The sequence below is a fragment of the Aspergillus vadensis genome (genome assembly GCF_003184925.1).
Source record: "Aspergillus vadensis CBS 113365 unplaced genomic scaffold BO88scaffold_14, whole genome shotgun sequence".
Lineage (NCBI taxonomy): Eukaryota > Fungi > Ascomycota > Eurotiomycetes > Eurotiales > Aspergillaceae > Aspergillus > Aspergillus vadensis.
Window position 1 is genome coordinate 204,406 of NW_020292052.1, and position 18,758 is coordinate 223,163.

General features: G+C 50.4%; 4 protein-coding genes and 1 non-coding gene across 5 annotated transcripts; 3 read left to right on the forward strand and 2 right to left on the reverse strand.

Moving 5' to 3' along the window:
* Nucleotides 1-591: 591 nt before the first annotated feature.
* Nucleotides 592-6,057, forward strand: BO88DRAFT_444438 (ATP-binding cassette transporter). Its single transcript, XM_025710107.1, has 11 exons — nucleotides 592-1,655; nucleotides 1,719-1,770; nucleotides 1,822-1,838; nucleotides 1,895-2,465; nucleotides 2,522-2,605; nucleotides 2,653-2,712; nucleotides 2,814-3,003; nucleotides 3,059-4,492; nucleotides 4,540-4,943; nucleotides 4,993-5,618; nucleotides 5,677-6,057. The coding sequence occupies exons 1-11, from the start codon at nucleotides 773-775 to the stop codon at nucleotides 5,898-5,900; spliced, it is 4,545 nt and encodes a 1,514-aa protein (XP_025561955.1). The 5' UTR covers nucleotides 592-772; the 3' UTR covers nucleotides 5,901-6,057.
* A 131-nt stretch (nucleotides 6,058-6,188) lies between these two features.
* On the forward strand, nucleotides 6,189-6,259 carry BO88DRAFT_t157. Its single transcript has one exon. It is a non-coding gene; the product is annotated as a tRNA-Gly (tRNA).
* An 839-nt stretch (nucleotides 6,260-7,098) lies between these two features.
* Nucleotides 7,099-8,825, reverse strand: BO88DRAFT_65350 (ubiquitin domain-containing protein). The gene is made up of 3 exons (XM_025713036.1): nucleotides 8,366-8,825; nucleotides 7,412-8,155; nucleotides 7,099-7,329 (listed from the first exon to the last, which is right to left on the reverse strand). The coding sequence occupies exons 1-3, from the start codon at nucleotides 8,366-8,368 to the stop codon at nucleotides 7,195-7,197; spliced, it is 882 nt and encodes a 293-aa protein (XP_025561956.1). The 5' UTR covers nucleotides 8,369-8,825; the 3' UTR covers nucleotides 7,099-7,194.
* Nucleotides 8,826-9,379: 554 nt separating this feature from the next.
* BO88DRAFT_65315 (putative G-patch domain protein) lies at nucleotides 9,380-12,219 on the reverse strand. The gene is made up of 3 exons (XM_025713035.1): nucleotides 11,862-12,219; nucleotides 11,558-11,800; nucleotides 9,380-11,499 (listed from the first exon to the last, which is right to left on the reverse strand). The coding sequence occupies exons 2-3, from the start codon at nucleotides 11,761-11,763 to the stop codon at nucleotides 9,495-9,497; spliced, it is 2,211 nt and encodes a 736-aa protein (XP_025561957.1). The 5' UTR covers nucleotides 11,764-11,800; nucleotides 11,862-12,219; the 3' UTR covers nucleotides 9,380-9,494.
* Nucleotides 12,220-14,034: 1,815 nt separating this feature from the next.
* Nucleotides 14,035-17,366, forward strand: kin1 (putative serine/threonine protein kinase Kin1; the record flags this gene model as incomplete). The annotated part of the gene is made up of 3 exons (XM_025703137.1): nucleotides 14,035-14,679; nucleotides 14,740-15,367; nucleotides 15,421-17,366. The coding sequence occupies 3 exons, from the start codon at nucleotides 14,035-14,037 to the stop codon at nucleotides 17,364-17,366; spliced, it is 3,219 nt and encodes a 1,072-aa protein (XP_025561958.1).
* Nucleotides 17,367-18,758: the final 1,392 nt, after the last annotated feature.

Here is an 18,758-nt window from a genome sequence, read left to right on the forward strand (position 1 = left end):
TTGAACCATCCCCATTGTATACAATCATCTGGTTATCTCTACCCGCCTATTACGGTAACATCTTGCCTTTCAGTGGGGACCTTTGGAGGATGCGTTAACCCCAGACCTACAGTGGTCTAGAACGCTGCATCTCAAGATTTGATGCCCGACATTTGAAAACTTGAGTTTCTCGGAATATATTGTTCAAAGCTACAGTTCAGTTCCTGCGCATAAAAACTCAATACATATAATATGTCTAACGCAAACAATGCGTGGAGGGAAAAGACAACCCACGCATCTTCCGCATCCGGATAGTCACATCCCAGCCCCTCCAGGGACGGAACCACACCTCAACTTCCAATTAGCAGCTCTTCCAGCTCTTCCCTTGCTCTTGTTTGTTCCACTGATTGAATTAAGGGCGCCGGATAACAGCATCATTGGGAATCAATGGCTTCCCCGGTCTCCCGTCGTTACACGGAAGGTTACGGGTGACATCATCACTTGCAACATGCACAAATGGAAACGTCGAGCGTCCTGAATCTTATTTGCAACCCCCAAACTCTTTGTCGGTGAATGATGTCGGCAAAGGTGAAGATCCGTCTTCTATTGGGGGAAGCTGGCCATGGGAGGAAGGCACGCGCTACTCAAATCCTGACTTCCTGAAATCTTCGACACCCCCGTTTGGTGCTCTGAGAGCCTATTTTTCTTCACCAGCTTCTGCTTTCTTTCGTTTTCTACGGTGGGCTCTGCCCTTGTGTCCCGCTCTAGCCTGCCATCAGTCTCTTCTTCAAAGATGGCGCAGCTTGAAGAGCCCGACGAGAGCTCGCAGCCCAGCTCCTCAAAACATGAGGAATTGGCTTCTGGGCCGAGCAACTCTCAAGGACCACCGCGATTGACGCGCAATGAAAGCTCCTTTATGGAGAATATGGACCCTGAGCAAAAGGCTGAATTGACCCGCTTGGCTTCCAATTTTCCAAGGCGCCAGAGCACTCTCGATTCAACTGTCGATGGACCGGTTGAACGAAAGGACACACTCGAAGGACTGGAAATGGGCGACCCAGTCCTTGATCCCACAAATGACCAATTCGATCATTACAAATGGGTTCGCATAGTGCTGAAGATATTAGACAGGGAGGGAATCCCTCGACCTCCTTCGACTGGTGTCGTCTTCCAACATCTTAATGTCTCGGGCTCAGGTTCCGCCCTACAATACCAGAACAACGTGTCTTCAATTCTTCTCGCCCCTTTCAGACCACAGGAATATCTGCCTTGTGTGCAGCGCACTCCGGAGAAGCATATCCTGCGCGACTTTGATGGCCTCCTCAGAAGTGGTGAGCTTTTGATCGTTCTGGGGCGCCCCGGGAGTGGCTGTTCAACTTTCTTGAAGTCCTTATGTGGGGAACTTCATGGCCTGAAGCTCCGCAAAAGCTCTGAAATTCAGTTCAATGGTATCTCCATGGAGAAAATGCACAAAGAGTTCAAGGGCGAGGTGCTATACAATCAGGAGGTGGATAAGCATTTCCCGCATCTCACTGTCGGTCAAACGTTGGAATTTGCCGCCGCTGCGAGAGCGCCCGAGAACCGAGTGCAAGGAGTTACTCGACAGCAATATGCTAAATACGTTACTCAGGTCGCGCTGACTATCTTTGGCCTGTCACATACGTATAACACAAAGGGTGCGTCTCTATCATCGACTTCAAGCTATTGAATGTTCCTTGTATAACTAATACTGCCTCTAGTTGGCGATGACTATATCAGGGGTGTATCAGGAGGCGAACGAAAGCGAGTTAGGTATGCTTTATCCCGGATCTGTCGTCTCGAATTGCCCTAACCTGTCTGCAGTATTGCTGAGATGGCGCGTGAGTCACCATGCCACTTCGAGTATAGCTAGCGGTTCAGTTGACATGCTTCATAGTCTCCGGGGCACCTGTCGGGGCATGGGATAATAGTACTAGAGGCCTCGACTCTGCAAGTGCTCTGGAATTCGTCAAGGCTCTACGGGTTTCAGCAAACTTAGCTGGTACCTGCCATGCAGTCGCGATATATCAAGCATCCCAAGCAATATACGATGTGTTTGACAAGGCAATCGTTCTGTATGAAGGCCGCGAGATATACTTTGGGCCATGCGACGAGGCAAGGGAATATTTCGAGAACATGGGGTGGCTTTGCCCGCCGCGTCAGACAACTGGTGACTTCCTGACATCAGTCACTAACCCCCAGGAGCGTCAAGCACGCGAAGGAATGGAGGACAAGGTCCCTCGGACACCAGACGACTTTGAGAAGTACTGGAAGAACAGCCCTCAGTATGCCAGACTTCAGCGGGAAATCGAGCAGCATATGAAGGAGTTCCCATTGGGTGGAAAGCATGAGCAACAGTTTGGTGAAATGAAGCGCCTGAAACAAGCGCGACATGTTTGGCCAAAGAGTCCCTATATAATCTCGATCCCCATGCAGGTAAAGCTTTGTACCATTAGGGCGTATCAAAGGTGATTGCTGCTACACGTCGTTTGTCTGTGAAGGAAAGAACTGCTGACCTCTTTAGAATCTGGAATGATAAACCTTCCACGCTGACGAACGTCATTGGAAGAATAGCCATGTCTCTCATCATTGGCTCAATGTATTTTGGGTAAGTCTTTCATTCACTGTGGTTCGAACGTACGCTAAGACATCCAGGACACCAAATGCCACTGTGGGCTTTCAAAGCAAAGGAGCTGCTCTTTTCTTCGCTGTGCTGTATGTTACCCAGAATGACGTGAATAAGTCCTTCTCCCAGATAGCGACTATCGTACAATCAGAGGATGATTCGGAGAATATGCTGGCTGACTGCATCTCAGGATGAACGCCCTCATCAGCATCACAGAGATAAACTCGCTTTACGACCAACGGCCAATAATTGAAAAACAAGCATCATACGCTTTTGTCCATCCCTTTGCTGAAGCCTTTGGTGGTATCGTTTCCGATATACCCGTCAAATTCGTCTCTGCTGTGGTGTTCAACATCATCTTTTACTTCCTAGCTGGCTTGGTAAGTACATACAACGACTCCGGTGGACGTGGGCACAATATTGACTATTAGATAGCGTTACGAACCATCCCAGTTCTTTATATTCTTCCTCTTCACTTTTTTAAGCACACTAGCGATGTCTGGCATCTTCCGGACCCTTGCAGCCTCGACGAAGACACTTGCACAAGCAATGGCTATGGCTGGCGTCATCGTGTTGGCCATCGTCATCTACACCGGGTTTGTAATACCTACACCTCAAATGTCCTCTATTCCATGGTTCAGTTGGATTCGATGGATCAACCCAGTTTTTTATACCTTCGAGGCTCTAATTGCCAACGAGTTCCACGGCCGACGCTTCACATGCTCACAGTTCATACCATCATATCCGACGCTGACTGATGACTCTTTTATCTGCTCCATTCGTGGCAGTGTTGCTGGTGAAAGGACTGTCTCTGGAGATGCTTACATCGAAACCCAATACAACTATACGTATGCACATGAATGGAGAAATCTCGGGATTCTCATAGGGTTTTGGATCTTCTTCACTGTGGTCTACTTGATCGCAACAGAACTCAACTCGGCAACCTCGTCTAAAGCTGAGTTCCTTGTATTCCGGCGAGGCCATGTCCCTCCCCACATGCGCGGCCTCGACAAAAAGCCCCAGGGAGATGCCGGGGCTGGTAGTGTTGCCGTGGCCCACAGATCCGCCGAATCAGAGAAGGATGCATCTGCTCTTCCCGAACAGCATAGTGTATTTACGTGGAGAAATGTTTGCTATGATATTCCCGTCAAGGGAGGCCAGCGACGTCTTCTGGACAATGTCTCTGGGTGGGTCAAGCCTGGAACACTCACAGCTTTGATGGGGGTGTCAGGCGCCGGGAAGACTACTTTGCTTGATGTCCTGGCAAAACGTGTTTCAATAGGCGTTGTTACAGGCGACATGCTTGTGGACGGAAAGCCACTCGACAGTAGCTTCCAAAGGAAGACGGGATATGTACAACAGCAGGATCTGCATCTTTCTACAACAACTGTCAGAGAAGCTCTGCGCTTCAGCGCACTTTTACGCCAACCTAAGTCGGTTTCCAAGAAAGAGAAGTATAAACACGTTGAGGAGGTTATTGAAATGCTTAATATGCAGGATTTTGCTAGTGCTATTGTCGGAACACCTGGTGAAGGTTTAAATGTTGAGCAGAGAAAATTACTGACAATTGGTGTGGAGCTTGCCGCTAAGCCCGCGCTTCTGATCTTTCTTGATGAGCCAACTAGTGGGCTGGACTCACAAAGCTCTTGGGCTATTTGTGCTTTTCTCAGGAAGCTCGCAAATCATGGCCAAGCAGTGCTCTCCACAATTCACCAGCCCAGTGCGCTATTGTTCCAGCAGTTCGATCGCCTTCTCTTCTTGGCAAAAGGAGGGCGGACGGTTTACTTTGGAGATATAGGAGAGCAGTCACAAACTTTACTGACATATTTTGAGTCAAATGGTGCAAGGCCATGTGGGCCGTCAGAAAATGTAAGTGCTCTAATGACCGTGTGATGCCTTATGCTGACGATGAAAAGCCCGCCGAGTATATGCTGGAGATTATAGGTGCTGGCGCCTCTGGAAGAGCTACCAAGGACTGGCCAGCTGTTTGGAACGATAGTCAACAGGCCAGTGATATTCAGAAAGAAATCGATCGGATTCACCAAGAGAGAGCCTCTGCCCCTGAAACTGGCAATGACGATGCACAGAAAGGGGAATACGCCATGCCGTTCCCCAATCAGCTGTGGCACGTAACCCATCGTGTTTTCCAGCAGTATTGGCGTGAACCTTCCTACGTATGGGCCAAGCTCATTCTGGCTACTGCTGCCTCCTTGTTCATCGGTTTCACATTTTTCAAACCCGATAACAACATGCAAGGGTTTCAGGATGTCCTGTTCAGCGCCTTTATGCTCACTTCGATATTCTCAACACTGGTGCAGCAGTAGGTACATCGTACTTCTTCCTTCGACAGCAAACTAACGAGGCTTCAGGATAATGCCAAAGTTTGTGGTTCAGCGGTCACTCTACGAGGTGCGAGAAAGACCCTCCAAAGCGTATTCATGGGCAGCATTCCTTGTCGCCAACGTTCTGGTTGAGATACCCTACCAAATTCTCGCCGGAGTCATTGCCTACGCGTGCTACTACTACCCAATATACGGAGCCAATCAGGCATCTCACCGGCAAGGGCTCATGTTACTCTTCGTCGTACAATTTTACATGTTCACCTCAACGTTTGCCGCTTTGGTGATTTCCGCGCTGCCTGATGCCGAAACAGGAGGTTCCATCGCCACGCTTATGTTTATCATGGCTTTGACGTTCAACGGTGTTATGCAGCCACCCCAAGCACTGCCAGGTTTCTGGATCTTCATGTATCGAGTCTCTCCACTGACCTACCTGATTGCGGGTATCACGGCAACAGGGTTACACGGACGGGCGATTCAATGTTCCAGCGAGGAGATGAGCGTGTTTAATCCTCCCTCTGGTCAGACCTGTGGCCAGTACATGGCTCAATACTTGCAAACTGCTGCGGGAACACTGTCTAACCCAGCAGCGACTCAGGGATGTCAATACTGTCAGCTGCAGAATGCCGATCAATACCTTGCAACAAGTGAAATTTGTACGTTCATGTAATCCCATTTGCCCTTTACCTTTTACGTATGCTGACGAATCTAAAGACTACAGCCAGCGCTGGCGGAACTTTGGAATAGGATGGGCTTACGTGGGGTTCAACATCATGGGTACAGTCGCCTTGTACTACATGTTCCGAGTCAAGCACTACAACCCCACTAGTCTGGTCAGAGGCGTGGTACAGGGCGCAAGGGTGGTCTGCCGCGTGTTCAAGAGACGATCCGGACAGACGCCCAAAGGAAGAGAAGCCGAAAACGGAAAATTGTTCTAGGGTTCTAGAAGGGATAAACATGATCTACATGTCGCGGGATATTACAGTTATATTTTATTGTCAGCATTCTGTTGACTATTTGTCTCAGCATATTTTATGCTTGTCATGAAATATAAAACACGCCTGTTAAATAATCAGCAATCATACTCAGTTACTTTGCATGTACGTATGTGCTAACTCATCATGAGTGAACAATTCAGCATAATTAGCATGTCCGTCCTTGATAGTGGCTAATAAGGAAGAATAAAACAAGCAGCGAATCAGATAACGCAATGGTCCGCAGCTGAAGCATCATTGGTCTAGTGGTAGAATTCATCGTTGCCATCGATGAGGCCCGTGTTCGATTCACGGATGATGCACAGCAATTTCTTTTTGCTTTTTTCTCGCTTTCCTCTGCTTCATTCCTTCGCTTCCATTTTCCTTTCTTTCTTTTTCACTCACCCTCTTTCTTTTCATCGACAATATACATATTCAACAATTTCATCTCGTTGGACTTGCTGATATTTTGCGTGAGGCATCGAATACTCTAGCGGGGAGATGGCTCAGCACGATTATATATAACCCGCTAACTGAGCATTGTGGGCATTGGTTACCAACTAAGCTACTAAGACGTAGTACTACTACTAACGGATCGTGATTTTGTAGTTGATACACCGATTACTAAATGAATGGCTATTAGGAGGGTTCGTTATTCGAGATAATGAACATTAACACTAGAATAATAGTACTACTGCAACCCGTAGGAATCATGTATAGATGGGAAGATACTATGTACTGTTATCACTGGGTATTTAGGAATTTTTGTGGTATTATTAAGTGTAATGAACTATGTAATTGTTAATTAAGGTAATAAGTACTAGACAAGAAGGAATATTCCATCATAAAGGAGGGAAAAAAAAGCCATGTGATCAATCAAACACTAATTGGGGTATTGTGCGGAACCAAACAAATAGGACATGGACGTGAAAATAGACATGATCGAAGTGATGATGTCTTTGCATCTGGAAATGAGGGAGAAAAAGTTAGGCATGCCAATTCGATGGCAATGCTGTCGTGAGCTAAGTCGGTAGGTAGGTTGGGGTATCGGGGGTATTATCACCATTAAGTGAAAAGGTAGTCGGTCGGTCGGACGGACGAGGTGAGGTGAGGTGTGTTGTATTGCGCCGTGCTGTGTTGTTTACTTCTGCAATATCAGACCGTAGATCAAAGTGTGGGTTAGGTGGATCGGTCTCTGCAGGTTGTTCATGCAGGCAGGCTATTAGGTTGCATGTGAGCTATCGCAGCCACGAAACTGTCAGGACACCGATTGTCGCGGGACAACGAGGGCGCTGATAACGTGGGCGGAATTCCATCCTTGGTCAACTAGGGGCACATGTTCCTTGAGCATTCTGCCTAGGTAGACGAATCTCACACGGTGAGTGCGCGGAATCTACACAACCACTGGTGTTTTAGTATTTCATGTTCAATTCTGATTCAAGAGAGGTTTTGGGAATAAAATGCAGCCGACGTACCCCTGCCTCTTGTTGCACTTTGCGGGCTATCAAGCCGACGTTCATCGTCTTCACCACAGACAGGATGATGTCGGGGCCGCCTCTATCGCTCAATCGCGCACGGATGCGGATCAGATCACGTTCGCTAGTCTTGCCCTTTTCGTCCCGACGACGTTCAATGTCATCGGCTATTAATTCATCCCCGGAGGCTTCGTCTGAAGATAGCTTGCCGTCGTCCGTGTCGAAGTCATCGGGCTCCTCGTCGGATCGCACGATGTTCTCTGGGTCGCTGACAATGCACTGTGGTAGCCGATATAGTACACCTTGCTCGTCGTAACAGCCTTGGCAGAGATCACCGGTGGGGACGGTGATGCCGGCTGCATCAATGAAACTCTGCGCTGTTGCGAGATCACCGGCGCGCATCAAAGAGATGGCCGCAGACAAAGCCGCCCAGATCTCTGAACGACCTGTGACCCTAGTTTCGAAGAACTCGGTGCGTTCCTGGTCCAGTTGTGTGCGGGTCCATAGGCGCCGTTTGCTATACCAGACGTGACGACGGATAGGCGCATTGTAATGCTGGTTCAGCGGGAAGTGTTCTGCCCTGATTCGGGATCCGCGCGCCCTGGTAGACGAGTTGCCAGAGGTGAGCGCATTGCTTGTTGCGGCAGCTTGGGGATGAGAGTCTTCGGGACGGCGCTCTTCGGTAACTACCTGCGCTGCATAGGAAGGACGGCTATTGTCGCGCGATATAGAAAAGCAACAACCCTATAAATTTCAAAGTTAGTGAGAATTTGAAACCCAGAATGTCATGTACAAGGACTAGGTGGAAGAGAGAGGAGAGGGTTGGCTGCAGAAAATGGGCATTTGAGATGACGGATAGCAGGACGGGATGGCATGCGACTCCGCATCGGGAAAATGTATAGGATGCGGAGATGAAGAAATCAAGGAGAACAGGAGGGTGGTTCCAAGACTTACCATGTTGAAGAAACAAGCTCAAGCTCCATCAGCCAAAGACAACCAGTCGCCAGAACCGACGGGGGTCAGTGGTCAGTGAGAGTCACTGCAGGGACGCAGTTGGAGACGACCAGATGAGGAGGGGGGTGGAGGGGGGGGCGTTGGAAGATGTGGTTCACGATGCCGGCGGGGGAGAGCTTATTAGACCAGCCTAGTCTAATGAGCCGTTCCTATCATAAATGGAGGATCCTCCCATCCAGTTATCGCAATCGGTCGTATGACCCGAAGCGGTGGAAACACCCAGTTGCTGAGTGGTGGCGGCGATGCGGAGAGCTGCAGCGCAATGGCCTGACCAGCGATGCAGAGGCACAGAATGGAATAAAGAGGAAGAGAGTTTGTAAGAAAGAGAGAAAGAGAGAAATACGGTGACAATGACTGAAGAGGGAAAAGCAATAGAAAAGTACTGTATGCTGATCGACCAGTGCTGAGGTAAATAAAAGGGACCAACCAGCGGGGGAAGAAGAGGAGGATATGACGATGACGGCGCACCGACGTGAGGGGATCAGCCCAAGGTTGACTGGAGGGTTCGCCGTTCTCTTCTTCGTGTTAAGCAAAAGGTCGAGAACTTTAAGCGCGGAGCCTAGTTGATATTGCCAACCGATCACTCGCTCCGCAACGTTTCCTGCGGTGTCACCCTGTGCAAGTCTTGTCCAGACCGTTCTTTTGCGAGTTGGAGAGTTGGAGAGGGAGAAGTTTGGGGGGAAGGAGGGAAGTTGCAAAGGCGGCTTTCTCTTCCGGCTTCACTTGTATCGGATGTCACAGTTCCAGTCCTCCACTGGGTAGGAAACTGAATAAAAAAGTGAAGAAAAAGAAAAACAGAAATAAACAATTATTCTACTCTGATTGAGAATCTACTGCATATTTATTTTTTCTTTTTTTATGCATCCACTGTCAGGTGGATCTCCTTTTTCTTTTTTTTTTTATCAACCAAAGAAAACTTTAAGCGGTCGGGTACGTGGAAGGAGTGGGACTTTGCAAATATCCCCAGACGATCATTACGTTTCAAAGTCAATATTGGCTTTGCCTGCAGGAAATACGAAGACTGGGTGTCTATCTAGCTGTACAGGTCCAGGATCCCCCAATATAACAATCAGCTCATATCCTCATCCTCATCTTCATCGTCGCCGCCAAAGATCGCCTTGAACACCGCCTCGCCCGGCCGCTCGGCTTCTAATGCTTCGTTTCGCTCTGGCTCGACCACCACCGGTGCCCGACTTCCCGCTGGCCCTGATGACGTCGGCGAGGCCGCGTCTGCAGCTGCCAGAGATCCACCGCCAGCCTCAAGCATGAGTTGGTTCATAACATCCCGCGAAACTAACTCTTTCGGCCCGGAAGCGGTCTGGTAACCTGCCGATTGGAACCGGCTCCCGGAGACGGGGGCTTCAGCGCGTCCCGATGGCGCACCAGGATCCATTTGGACATGCTCGGGGGGCCGAACATTGAATCGCTTGCACAAGAGACGCGTCGGGTAGAAAGAGATGCTACTTCGAGTCATTGGGCCAAACATGCCAATTTTCGCTGCCTCCACTGCAGGGTCCTCTGGTTTGGCTGCGAGCTTGCTAAGCAGAGGCTCCGCCGAAGAAGACCCGTCAGACTTGTCGGATGACTCTTTGGGTCCAGAACTGGCAGAGGTGAATCGCGATGCCATAAGTCCAGACATGGGCTTGAAGACCTCCGCCGCGCGCGCAAATTCGTGTAGTTCCGCTGCCCATTCATCTGTAGTAGATCCGGGGACCCGGTCCGGAAGGCTGTCACGGAGTCCAGCTCGTACTTGGAGAAATGTTCGATAGCGGTCCCGTTTGCTTAGATCTTCTGCATACGGCATCCAACCACTGGCTGCTCGGGTGAGTGCCTGAACGGCTACCTGCTTGTCCAATTTGGGTACGAGATCCCACAAATCCTTGCGCTTCTCCGCCTCTGAGAGCTCGTAGCCTTTAGGGGCCTTTTCACCAAGAGCCGGCGGCAGATCGGTCTTGCCCGTAAGCTTCACGATTCTTTCCCGAGCCTCAGGAGTCATCCAATCGAATATGGACTTTCCGGGAAGTTGTGCTTCTCCCAAGAGCGCGGCTCTTGCGGTAGGATCCATTGACGAAGCTTTAGCTGCCTCCGCCGTAGAAACGTAGCTTGAGACGTCCCTTTCCTGTGTCGGTGCTTTGCTGGATTTCCAATCCTTGGGGATTTCTGGTGGCGCATACTTCTTCTCTTGCGAGGATATTGAGAGGCTTGAAATGCCATCCGCAAGCAAGAATCCTTCCAAAGGCAAACGGCCATCAGAACACTTTCGAAAACCGGCGGCGCCCTTGGCGGCAATGACCCTTTTCGGTATGTATACGGGTTTGCTGCCAATAAGCGGGTTTGACGAACTGGAGAGTAGTTTCGCATCCTCGGCAGGTTTTGCTTTCTTCTTCTTCTTTTTGTCCCCTCCGATCACTCGGTTATAAGATATCTGTGGGCCTAAGGAGTAGGGATCCTCATCATCCGAGCCTGTATCATTCAGCACACCGACGCCAAACGCCCCGCGTCGGGGTTCTTTCGCCTTGGGCTGCTTCGGCTTCCCCGGAGCCATTAGCCGCTTTCCAAAGAACGAATCGTTATCCTCATCGTCGGACTCGTCCGCTTTGGTTTGCCGAGCGTCTAGGCGGGCCTCTCCTTCGAATCCAAGGCCCTTATGATCGGTTTTATGAATGAAAGCAACCATTGGCGGGTTTTCGGGCGCGAAGAGGTATGTTTGTTCGGCTCCTCCATCACGTTGCAACAGACCGTCCCCGAGGTCAGCTCTACGCCGCACCTTGGGCCCAATTCCCTGGCCTTCTCGCCATCCCATCCTCTTCAGCAGTTTCACACCCATAGTTTCTCCGCTCGTTTTCAGGAGGTCCATCAACCCTCCGCGGCGCGCCAATTCGGCATCTGTAGAACCAAAGCCGGAGTACTCATCGGCGGTTTGCAGTCTCTTGGACTCTTCCGCTTCCCGAACATCCTCCTCGTCCATAAAATCTTCTGGTCGCTGTTGTCGAACATCCTTGGCGCGGTTCTGGCGCGAAGACACAAAGGTTGCTGGAGTCCATCCTTCCTTCGACCCGACGGTGTTGAAGTACCTGAAGATGGGCCGCCTTTAGTGTGCTGTCCAACGCTATACATGGATCGTGAGCTCACCCGGCACTGAATCCACCGGTGAAGGCACCATGTAGGCGTTTCCTTCCCCGGTCATCGGTCACCTCCTGCTTCCAGATGGGCGCATATGATCCGTCGTCGCGCACGCTATCGTCCAATGGGGGCAATGGAGTTCCGTATAACGCGTAAGGAGACTGGCGCGCCTGCAAGTCTGCCTCGAAGGCGGCGCGGCTCCTTTTACTGGCCATGGTAAAGGTGCAGCTCAAGGGTGCAGCATGGCTATTTCTGACGTCGACATATCATCAGTGTCTGTAGTGTAGATCCTACGCGGATGAAGTGGACTTACCACTACTTGTATATTTGGTTGTCCACCTGGTGAGTGATCGAATGGAAGAGCACTAGAATGGTGACTTGGAAGGAAGCGGAAACAAGCAGACACCGATGATGATGAACGGTGCATGACAAGAAGCCGCGGGCGGAAGACATGTGACAAGGCGGACATGGAAAAGGCGTGTGCACCGCCACGTTTCTATGTGGCTGGAAACAGTAACTGCAGCAGTACCTCAAAAGTACCTACTAAGCACCTGGCCAGATTTAATGTTTATCTGGAACACATTCTATTCCTTCATCGTTGTGAATCATGAGATGTGTCAACAGATGTGAAAGAAATGATATTATATCAGGCTACATGTGTTGATCTTGTTCAGCTGGACAATTAATTAATAGTGGTATTTGAAGAGACCCTAACAATATATATTGTTAGTGCTACGGCGGTACTACTAACTAAGTTGCTAGTAGTCTGGCTGTTCTCGGATTAACCGCGAGATTGAAAATGAGGGCCACGGGGGCGGATGACAGATCCAACATCAGCATCCGAAAACAGAACGAGGGCATCTGATGTCCACTTCTGCGACCGAACGTGCTTGGCAGATAAATCTGGGCTCATCCGACCAACTTAATTTGGACCGTCCAGCAGGTTGAAATTGTCAGGACCCAGCATTGATGATGATGATGATGAGTCCCTCGGCCAGGTGATCATGCCCATCCGTGCCCAAAACACCGAAAGTCCGACGTATCAGAAGGTCTCGTTCCACCGGCGGTCGGAGAAGAAGAAGGAGTAGTTGTCAGGGTCCATGATCCGACCTGTAGGGGTGAGGTGAGATTGATGAAAGTAGACTATTGCCTGGGAGGCAACCACTATGTAATTCAATATAGTAATATAGTAATCTCGGACTGAGAACGTGCATGCAGCTGTCTAATTTGTACCGGGAGGGAGGGGGGAAAAGAAAGTAGACAGGAATGGAATCCCCGTCGATAGAGAAAATGAAGGGAAAGAAAGAGTCAGTAAGAAGAAAAAGAAGTAAGGTAACGATAAATATCTTACAGATAAAGATGAGTGGATGGAAATTGCAGTTTCCATTTCCCCTGCGTAACTCGATGCAATCGCCCTGGTGATTCCGCCAGAATCCATGCAGCAGCAAGCAAAATACGAGAGAAGGTCGCATGGGGCATCATTTCCTCACTTTCCCGCTCTTGACTCTCACGGACGGACTCTCACCCTCCTTCTACTCCTCCTCCTCCTCTTTCCCATTTTCTCTCTTTAATTATCTACTCTCCTCTCCAATCCCCAATTCACTCTTCAACATGAAGAAGAAGTACATCTTGCAGTTTTATTTTTAAAATAAGCAAAGCCAAGCAAGACCCTTCATTTCCCTTCATACATTCTTGGCCTAGCAGAGTGCAGCGGAGATCAGAGACATTATTCGGGATATCCCCTCTTTTCTAGTGTGTCTTCCGGGAACTGCTATTCCTGGCTGATTTCTGGCTGGGCTTGTCCGGTCCTGGTCTGGTCTGGTTTCTGGCTTTTCTCCGCAGCTGCCAGCCGCAATCCCAGCGTCAATCCAACAAACACTCAGTACTCAACTCAGTACTAAATGTAGTAGTAGTAGTACTACAACCCAGTCCGTTCCCACATTTCTCTTGTCTTGTCTCTTTTCTGCATTTCGCAAACTCCCCTTGTCCATTTCTCATTTCCCTTATTTTCTTTCCCACCACCCCCCTTTCACTCTTTTTTTTTTTCTCTTACTTACTCACTCTATTTGTGGGTGGTGTCTATTCACTCCTTTCTCCTATTTCTCTCCCCCCATCAGCTCCGCTAGTAGTGGTGCCCCGTCCCTACTACTACTACTACTCCTCTCCTCACACCAACCCACATCTCACCCCCCCTAATTTCTAGGCCTTCCGAAAATACATGGGGGAGGAGTGTGTCAAGCCGTTTCGCTGGAGACTGGACGTACCCACGCAGGCTGTCGCTTCCCTCAAAGTTGCTCCGTCAGCCAACGCCATCTCCCCCACTCGCTCCCACTTGCTCCCCGACCGGTCCTCTGGCCTCCCTTTGGGCTGCATCCCGCCCTCACGCGAAAACCTCCCCTCGATCACCAAGCGATCTTAGTAGGGTGGATGAAGCGCGCTGAATCGTGGTTGGCTCGGAACTCCTCGTCAATTTCGTGCCCATCGTGATGTCCACTGCTGCTCCTCCCACTGCGTCACCCTCCGTCGTCCGAAGCCAGTCCATCTCCTCTCGCTCCTCTTCCCATCGCCCTCCCTCGTCTGATCTCCCTCACCGAACCCGAAGTGTCGCGGTCCGTCCCGCGACTGCCTCCCAGCCATCTCCGCAGCATCACCATCATCATCACTCGCAGAATCGCTATTCCCATTCCTACTCCAAGTCTCAGTCCTATGATCGTCGCCCTCCCTCGAACCAAGCCGTCTTCGACAACATAGCCCGTCGCGATTTTGAAGCCTCCAGGGGTGCCCAACCCGTTCCGTTCCGTCGGGACTCCTCCAGGGAGCGTTCACAGGAGCGCCCCTCCACCTCCTACCGCTCCGAACAACCTTCACACAAACAGCACCGGAATCTGTCGGCACACGGTCATCAACGGGATAGCATCGACATGGCTACCGCGGGGCCCGTCATGGCGGAGGGTGTCGCGGGACATTCGCAGGCTGCTGCCGGCGCCCACCTGCACCCGACCAACTCCGTACAAACAAAGCGTCGCACGATGATCACAACCCCGTCGGGTCAATGGGCTTTGGGTAAAACACTGGGAGCCGGCAGTATGGGCAAGGTCAAAGTTGGAAAGAACATGGACACTGGTGAGCAGGTAAGTGATTCAATTTGCGGCCTTGAGATTCTTTCCATTCTATTTACTAATTCCATGCAGGTGGCCGTTAAGATCGTCCCCCGGCAATCCACGGAGGAACACCGCAGCTCGCGCGAAGCCGAAAGAGCTGATCGCTCCAAAGAGATCCGAACCGCCCGCGAAGCGGCCATTGTCAGCCTCGTCAATCATCCGTACATTTGTGGTATGCGAGATGTGGTGCGAACCAATTACCATTGGTACATGTTGTTCGAGCTCGTCAATGGGGGCCAGATGTTGGACTACATCATCTCCCACGGCAAGTTGAAAGAGAAGCAGGCTCGGAAGTTCGCCCGTCAAATCGCCAGCGCTTTGGATTATTGCCACCGCAATAGCATCGTGCATCGTGACCTGAAGATCGAGAACATCCTGATCAGCAAGACTGGCGACATCAAAATCATTGACTTTGGTCTGAGCAATCTATTCTCCCCAAGAAGCCTTCTCAAGACATTCTGTGGCAGTCTCTACTTCGCAGCTCCGGAATTACTACAGGCTAGACAATATACCGGACCGGAGGTGGACGTATGGAGTTTCGGAATTGTACTCTATGTTCTGGTCTGTGGCAAAGTGCCTTTTGACGATCAGAGCATGCCCAAACTTCATGCCAAGATCAAGCAGGGTGTGTTCGAGTACCCGCCCGGGCTCACAACAGGTTAGCTGATCCCTTGTCATATTCACCTACGTAATGCTAATGCTTCATTGTAGAATGTCGCCATATAATATCGCGCATGTTGGTAACCGATCCCAAGCAGCGTGCCAGTTTGGCAGAGATAATGAATCACCCATGGATGAACAAGGGCTTCAATGGGGCTCCCGACAACTACCTCCCATACCGTGAGCCGATACAGCTCCCCTTGGATCCGGAGGTGGTCGAGAAAATGACCGGATTTGATTTTGGATCCGCGGAATACATTACAACACAACTCACCAAAATTATCGAGTCGGAAGAGTATCAGCATGCTGTAAAGGCCATGGCTCGTGACCAACCTCCTCCTAGCCATACCGAGAAGAAGCGCGGTGTGTTCGACTTCTACAAGCGACGAAACTCGGCCAGCAGAGACACACTGTCCGCTCCCTCCGCCGAAGCTGTTCAGTTAGGCAACGATCCGGTTAATGCCTATAGTCCCCTGTTGTCGGTCTACTACCTGGTAAAGGAAAAGCTTGACAGAGAGCGGGTCGAAGTTAACCCTGGTGCGCTGGGTGTTCCGCACGCTAGCGGGGACTCGATGCTCCAAATGCCAGACCTTCCTGCGCCAGAGGCCGCTCACACCAACCAATACCACGTTCCTGGAGAGAAAGACACTGGGAGAAGGTCTCGTCCTAGAGCAAGGACCCATGGTGACGATGATCTCAATGATGGGATCAAGAACCTTCATCTGGCCCCGCAAGCAGGGCACTCTCCTGCGCCTCCTGCGTCGCAGCCGGAGACTCCGGTGAAGAAGGAGAGTACGGCAGCAGGTATTCTAAGGCGGTTCAGTACGCGAAGGACCAAGGAGCGCAGCCGCGACCCGGAACGCGGCAGACTTGGAAGCCCACATACGCCTTCCTTGAATGTCCAGCCCCCAGCCGACTCAGCCTCGCCTCTTTCCAGGGGCTTTAGCGTTAAGAGGACCCGTCGTGCGGACCCGTCGCCGACAGCCGTTCACACGGGTGGTAGTCAACCACAGCACCAGGATCTTCTCAAGGCTCCAGGACCTGCCGAGCCGGCCTCGCGGTCCAACAAGTTTCTGGAGAGATCTGCAAGTGTGAACTCGGCAGACTACCGAGCTCGCCGCTCTCGCAGACACGAAGCGGATACAGCGGCCCAGCCACCTCCAACTAGCGGCTCCGACTATGCGAACGTGCAGAAAGAAACCACTCCCGGAAAGGAGGCCAAGTTGACCCGTACACACACAGCCCGGACAATGTCACTGGGTCATGCCCGACGCGAGAGCATCCAGGCTCGGAGGGCCAGACGGGAAGCAACGCGCGAGGCCAACGTCCCTGAGGAGACTGATGCGGATATATCGGGCGCCGGTACGGCACTTGAAAGTGCCAACGAAGGAGAGGACCTCTCCAAGCCGGTGTACCTGAAGGGTCTCTTCAGTGTTTCAACAACCAGCAGCAAACCCCTGCCAGTCATCCGGGCTGATATCATTCGGGTATTGAAACAGCTCTCTGTGGAATACGTTGAGATCAAAGGCGGCTTTAGCTGCCGCCACGCACCGAGCATCGACCTGGACAAAGTAGTAGACGTCGGACCCCCCAGCCCAGACCGTCAGGGACAAGTTTCGGGCCATCGTCGCCGCATCAGCTTTGGGGGCTTTTTGAACCATGATGAGCGAGACGAATCGCGACACTACACGCCTCGGGGCCAGCGTCGGACTCGTGCTCCACCGGATCAAAGTTTCGTGACAGACTCTGAAGGCCCCGACGAAGATGATGGCTCTCGGGACCACCGTGACAACGTGTTGGTGGGCGAACGTGTCATGGGAGAGACTACGACCCGGGTGCAGAGTGATACGGGCGAGAACCTGGTCCTCCGGTTCGAGATTCTGATTGTCAAGGTCCCGCTGTTCTCGCTGCATGGTATCCAGTTCAAGAAGGTTGCAGGCGGTATGTGGCAGTACCGGGAAATGGCCAAGAAAATCCTGGACGCATTAAGACTCTGAGAGTATTGTGAATGGGGCGCCTGCACGCAGATTGCATATTATTTTACTCGGGCCAATCGGCTTGAACCATGAGCATTTGCATGAGCATCACGTGTTTCTTTTGTTCCTTTACGTTAACTTTCGGTCTGCATAATCCTTGAGCTGGCTCATCGTCCCCGGTAGCGGTTTGTCGTGGTGTACATTAGAACCGAGCAGGATGCATCATGGATTTCCGTCAGTTTTCTTCCTCCCAAGTCGTTCAACCCTTGACCTGTTGTATAATTTCTGGGCTGTTTTCCTATGTCAGAGTTCTGTCTCTCTGCAGGACTATGGAGCGTTACCATGCGTAGGAATGTCGGCCCTGTTCGAGTCACATTGAAGGTTATGATATAGGTAGATTTGATGGCAGTCATAATACTCTGGTTCGTTGGCCATTTACCTGTGTCAGCGTTTACCTACAACTCCAAAGCAACTCCTACAGTGTAGAGACCTGAGACCCGAGACCTTGCCTGATGTAGATTAGGATGCTTGTAATATTACTCCAGAGTTCTGGTACCAATTCCGTGGTACGCTATAGTAGCAGATGCTAGCCAAAAGTAAGAACCTTCCTAAGCAAACAACATCTACTGTCTTGTCAAGCCCTGTATATGGTTTGTTTGACTGTCGATTCTAAACAATACACCACTAGTATATATACTTAGTCTTGGTCAACTAAATGCAATCTGATAGACCCACTAAGTTCATAGCCCAACGCTCATCTACAAGATGCCGATCAGGAAGCGGAAGCCAGATTATGCAGTTGCCAGCAGCCAGTTGGCCCTTTTAGCGTGATGCCGTAGGGTTTAGCTTGGTTAGTCTAGAGACCGAAAGGACGCTAAGAGGAGAAGTAAAGGGTGTTGTGCACTGTCTAAGTATTATTACATGGCATAGTACTTTCATGACCAGATTAATATACCTTATCCTGAAGTCTATGTAAGTTTGCACCGTTCTCGAGTCTGAAGAGGAACTTATAAGTGCCAATCGTCTATAACTAACCATGAACCATGTTTCAACATGATTAGTCATGGCGCGGATGACATGCCAAGAAATAATGCCACAGGCATAAAAGAAATAATTAAAGCCAATTTGAATCGCTCTACTGTCTTTACTAGAGTGTTTATTTAGGACTAATTTATCAGAGATGATTTGGGATATATTATTCTATATGTTTATATGGTTTTATTACTTATTTTCGAATATTTGTGGTATGTGCTGTCCTGATGCTTTTTTGCCTGTATTTGTTGTTTTGGCTGGGCGGAATTAAGCAAAGATAACACGGTTACCCCCCTTATATGGTTACTCTCTCAATACTCACCCTTATTGGCCAGATTAGAATTGCTCGATCTCTCTATCAAGTGGTTTTCTGATACCACG